The following is a 4,144-nucleotide window of genomic DNA, read 5'->3' on the forward strand; positions in this document are numbered from 1 at the left end:
TATATATGACAACTTCTTGAGCGTTGGTAATCTATGTAGCTATTAGCATAAGATGCGTCTTGATAAAGAATATCCGTACATATTGTACAGATATTGGTTCCTAGCATCCGTTAACTTTCACAGTCCATCATTTGGGAATTTCAAGTTGGAAATTAACGGGTGTCCTGATATCTCGTTCCTATATTGTTTCCGCTACATGCTACATATCCTCTTATCGCCCTGTCAGCTCCTCATCATACACATTCACGCTCTCGATATAAAAGTTCCCGTTGCCTTTCTTCATAACTCTCGCTATAAACACGATCTCTTTTGTTTGCCATACGCCGAACCTCTGCCGCTTCGTCCTGACCACCGCCTATAACGTCATCCACCCCCCAATTCTTTTCACTTAGTGCCTCCACTCAACTTCCCAAACTTCCTAAGTCAACTTTGCTCTGCTCTTCTTGTACTTCATTTTCATCTTAGTAACTTATCCAACCTCATTTTTTTCTAAAACCACAAGAAAATCGGCTAAGATATTGAACATTTTCCTTTCATAGTAATCATCTCGACCATTCTCTTGTTTATGTTTATCCATCCTTCCAAAACAATTTCGCTTCTACTGTTTTTCCACTGCTTCAACACTTTTGCCGATTTGCTATGTTGGGGGACCACTGTATACAATATCTGCTCAGAAAAAAACGTGCTAGTACACAAATTGCCTTGTTATGTACGTCGGTTTATGTGACTCACAGACAGGTTCCATGTATTAGCAGCACGACGTGCTTACTAATTCCTCCTGTCCTACTTTTTTTACCCATCCTTTCGCCTTCACACAAACGAAAAAACCTATATCTTCTCATTATACTGGCGTTAAGAAAAAGGTTATTCTAAACTAGCGTGACAGTCTACCTGTTGTATCCAACAAGGCTGATAACACTCATTCTTTGTTCCGTTATTTCCCTCAAAATTTCACTAGCGTTCTTCACGGATCGCATCAGATCGGATATAAGGGCCATGCGCACCCGATCCGGATATGCGGATGCACTGATGAAATTCAATCCGCCGTATATTCCAAGATTGCGCAGGAATGAATGACAGCCTTCCACTGTATGCTCTCAGTCAACTAGATCACAACAATTGTTCGATAATGTGCTCCGGTTGCTATGCCTATTCCGCTGCAAATGTTATTAATGTTCGCATTATCTATTTTAAGAATGACCCCAGCAGAAACAAACAAGTTCGATAAATCAAACAAAGACAGTAACGTCGCCAGTTTCAAAAATCAGTATCGGTAAGTTCAGAAACAATAAAACTGAACCCAACAACAAAAGTTCATATTCTGGCCTTATTGATGGACGGAGCCACTGCAGCAAAGATACTGCAAGGCCATGCAACACCCTGAAGCGAATCAAAATATCGGAAGTTCCAGCTCGGCAAACTCTATGATGTAGAGCAGCTTACTTCCATGCAATGGGCCAGAGATGCTTGAGACTTAGTCTTATAGGAAACAATGAAATGTTGCTGGCATCACACAGGATTGCTCGATGTAGAGACAGAAGAGGAAAAGAAGACTAGAGAGACTGCAGAAGAAGCTGAAAGGCTACTGTCTGATGAGCTTGATGCCGTGATTTTGAATACTCGCGAGAAGACATGTGGCGTTACCACATGACGAATCGGAGGATATCCATGCAACAACTTCTTTCGACGACCTCGTTAACGAGCCCTCTCTTCCTCCGAACCGTCTCCGGGCTCTCCTTCCTGCACCACATCTTCTCCGTCCCTTCTTCTTTCATTCGATCATCGATCTCCTGTTGCTTCTTCTCGTAGTACCATAATGGAGCAGGACTAAGAGAATTTAAATCCTTGCTCATGATGGCTCCTTCTTTGCCAGTCGCGCCTATTCATTCGCTTTTTGCGCCTCTTCCAGCATTTCTACAAAAGTCTCCTTCTCTTTTCTTCCTCGACGACCTCCAGACGGGCGGGCTTCACCTGTTCACCAGCCAGGCTCTCAAGATCGTCGTCTTCGGCGTGTCGTCTCTTCAGAGCCTTGGCTTTCTTGTTACCAATGGGCCGCACATCCTTCTCGCCATCCACGCTGACCTCGTTGGCCATGTCGCTGATGAACTTAAATTTTTGCTCATCCTTCAGCAGAGGCCAGCAAGAGCCATCTTGAACGGCTTATACCGTGCTTCAACTTTGCCGTTGTACCTTTCGATGATGCGCTGTTTCTATTATAGGAACTTATAGGAACTTCTCGAATCTGTTATATGCATATTATTATGCAAAAGACTACCTTGTCATCATCGGCCTCGCCACTTTTTGGTGGCCTTCTCTTGATAAAGGCCACGGCCGCTGCATATCTCACGATTCGCGCGCTGACGATTTCCCAACATCTTGACAATTTTCGGGGGTGCGGTTCTTGTCATTGCCGCCTTTTTGAAACTCTTCAAAAACGCGTTGCCAAACGGTTTGAAGTCTTGGTTGAAGCCAACTTTTTCATCCTTGTTGGCGAGAAGGTAGGCTTGGACCAAGAGCTGATCCTCGTCATTGCGCCACCAAGCACCTTTCGTCTTTTTTTTTCGGCAGTTGTGACAGGGGAGGCAGCGGTAGCGTTTCGGCTTGAGGAGGGGTGGTGTCGGGGGAGAAGTGACCGTAATCGTAGACATGGAAATGCTGTTGTCGTTGTTGGTGTTCTTGATGTTACAGGACAGGACCAGTTACTTTACAGATTCTCAATTCTACAGATAATCCGTTGCGAATGCTCATAACACGCACTGCTCTTCTGTCTTTTCGGAAGACGTGCAAGATGACACTGACAAACCCGTTTTGGATGAATGACGAAAAGGAAACCGCGGTGACGAAAAGGGAATGGGCGGGAAAATGACAAGCAGTGAACGAAAAGGGAAGAACGTAGCACAAGTAAAAAAGAAAGAACTAGCCGAGTGGAGTGACGGCGTGAAAGCGTAAACAAGAAGTAGCGAAAAGGAAAAGGAAGGAAGAGGTAGCACAAGCAGTAAGGAAAGAAAGCATGAAACGGGCGGTTGTCATGGTCACCACTGCATGTGGGAAAGCACTTCTTCCAGTGGTCCAATGCTCTGCTGGCTCGGGGCCCCAGGACGATATGAATACTTGAAACAAGGGGTGCCGCTTTTCATTTCTTCCCTCTTACTTTGCCTTTTTTTTACCAAAGTTCTTTTGTTGTTTACTATTGCTCAACATTGCTTCTTTCGACGTCCTTCAAAACCATCTGATCACGCTAGCTCCATCTCGCTTGACGCCATTCGAACATTTCACGTCTTTGCCACCTACACTTGCTACAGCTGCTCTGTCCTTGCCTTCAACAGAACGTTGCTTTTTCCTGTCACTACCGTCAATCGTGCTGGCTGCCATCTGTAGTGACGCTATTCTGCTCTCGTATATGGCGCCCTTGTTGCTCTGTTACCTGCAATACGTATTCGTGCTCACTCTGTTTTTTTTTTTTGGCTGTTGTTATACCTTGACTTGCTCCATCTCGCAATTCTCTCGCCATCTAAGATCTTGTACGTGTTGGATATTCTACTCATTGTACAGACAAATTCTTTTCCTTGGGTGTCTTGAACTCTGCCGGACGTATTTTGTGGCTCTACTTGGCGTCTTTGTTTCCAAGGCTCCTTTGCTGGACGGACTTTTTTTGGTTTTCCCGTGCTTGCCAAAGATGCTGTGCATGGATGCTGCTCTGCCGCTTCAACGGACGACCTGTTCTTCTCATAGCTTTCCTGTATACGCTTAAGCTGTATGCCTTCATCCGCCGTTTTAGATTTATCAAGATCAAGGCTGAGACTGTGTTGGTTGCTGTGGCTCTCCATGGATGAACTTGTTTTTTTCTGTCACATGCGATTCCGTTGTAGGCTCCTGCTGTGCTTGCCGAAATTATGATCCACATGGTAAAGTCTCCCTTTTTATTAGCTAGTTAGAACGTGTGAGGATTGTTTTCCTAGAAAGCAAGAATGGTTAATAGGATGAACGAGTGCTTGTAAACGCGCGATCGTTGACGGCGGCCATTGTGGGTATTGGCGACGGTGGCAGAGGAATTTGGATGGGCAGGTTATTCTGTTTGTTTATGGAACAGATGCAAGACCATTGACCGTTGGTGTGATAAGGTACTTTACTTTTTGATGTATGT

At 44.9% G+C, this 4,144-nt stretch overlaps 2 protein-coding genes across 2 annotated transcripts; both read left to right on the top strand.

Annotated features, from left to right (window-relative positions):
- Positions 1-1,854: 1,854 nt before the first annotated feature.
- BDB00DRAFT_840070 (uncharacterized protein) lies at positions 1,855-2,380 on the top strand (the record flags this gene model as incomplete). The annotated part of the gene is made up of 2 exons (XM_053124740.1): positions 1,855-2,167; positions 2,271-2,380. The coding sequence occupies 2 exons, from the start codon at positions 1,855-1,857 to the stop codon at positions 2,378-2,380; spliced, it is 423 nt and encodes a 140-aa protein (XP_052976194.1).
- A 1,020-nt stretch (positions 2,381-3,400) lies between these two features.
- Positions 3,401-3,591, top strand: BDB00DRAFT_840077 (uncharacterized protein; the record flags this gene model as incomplete). The annotated part of the gene is made up of 1 exon (XM_053124741.1): positions 3,401-3,591. A coding segment is annotated over one exon (191 nt), but the record flags the coding sequence as incomplete, so codon positions are not given.
- Between the last annotated feature and the right edge of the window lie 553 nt (positions 3,592-4,144).

This window comes from Zychaea mexicana (genome assembly GCF_025766255.1).
Source record: "Zychaea mexicana strain RSA 1403 chromosome Unknown BDB00scaffold_78, whole genome shotgun sequence".
Taxonomy (NCBI): Eukaryota; Fungi; Mucoromycota; class Mucoromycetes; order Mucorales; family Lichtheimiaceae; genus Zychaea; species Zychaea mexicana.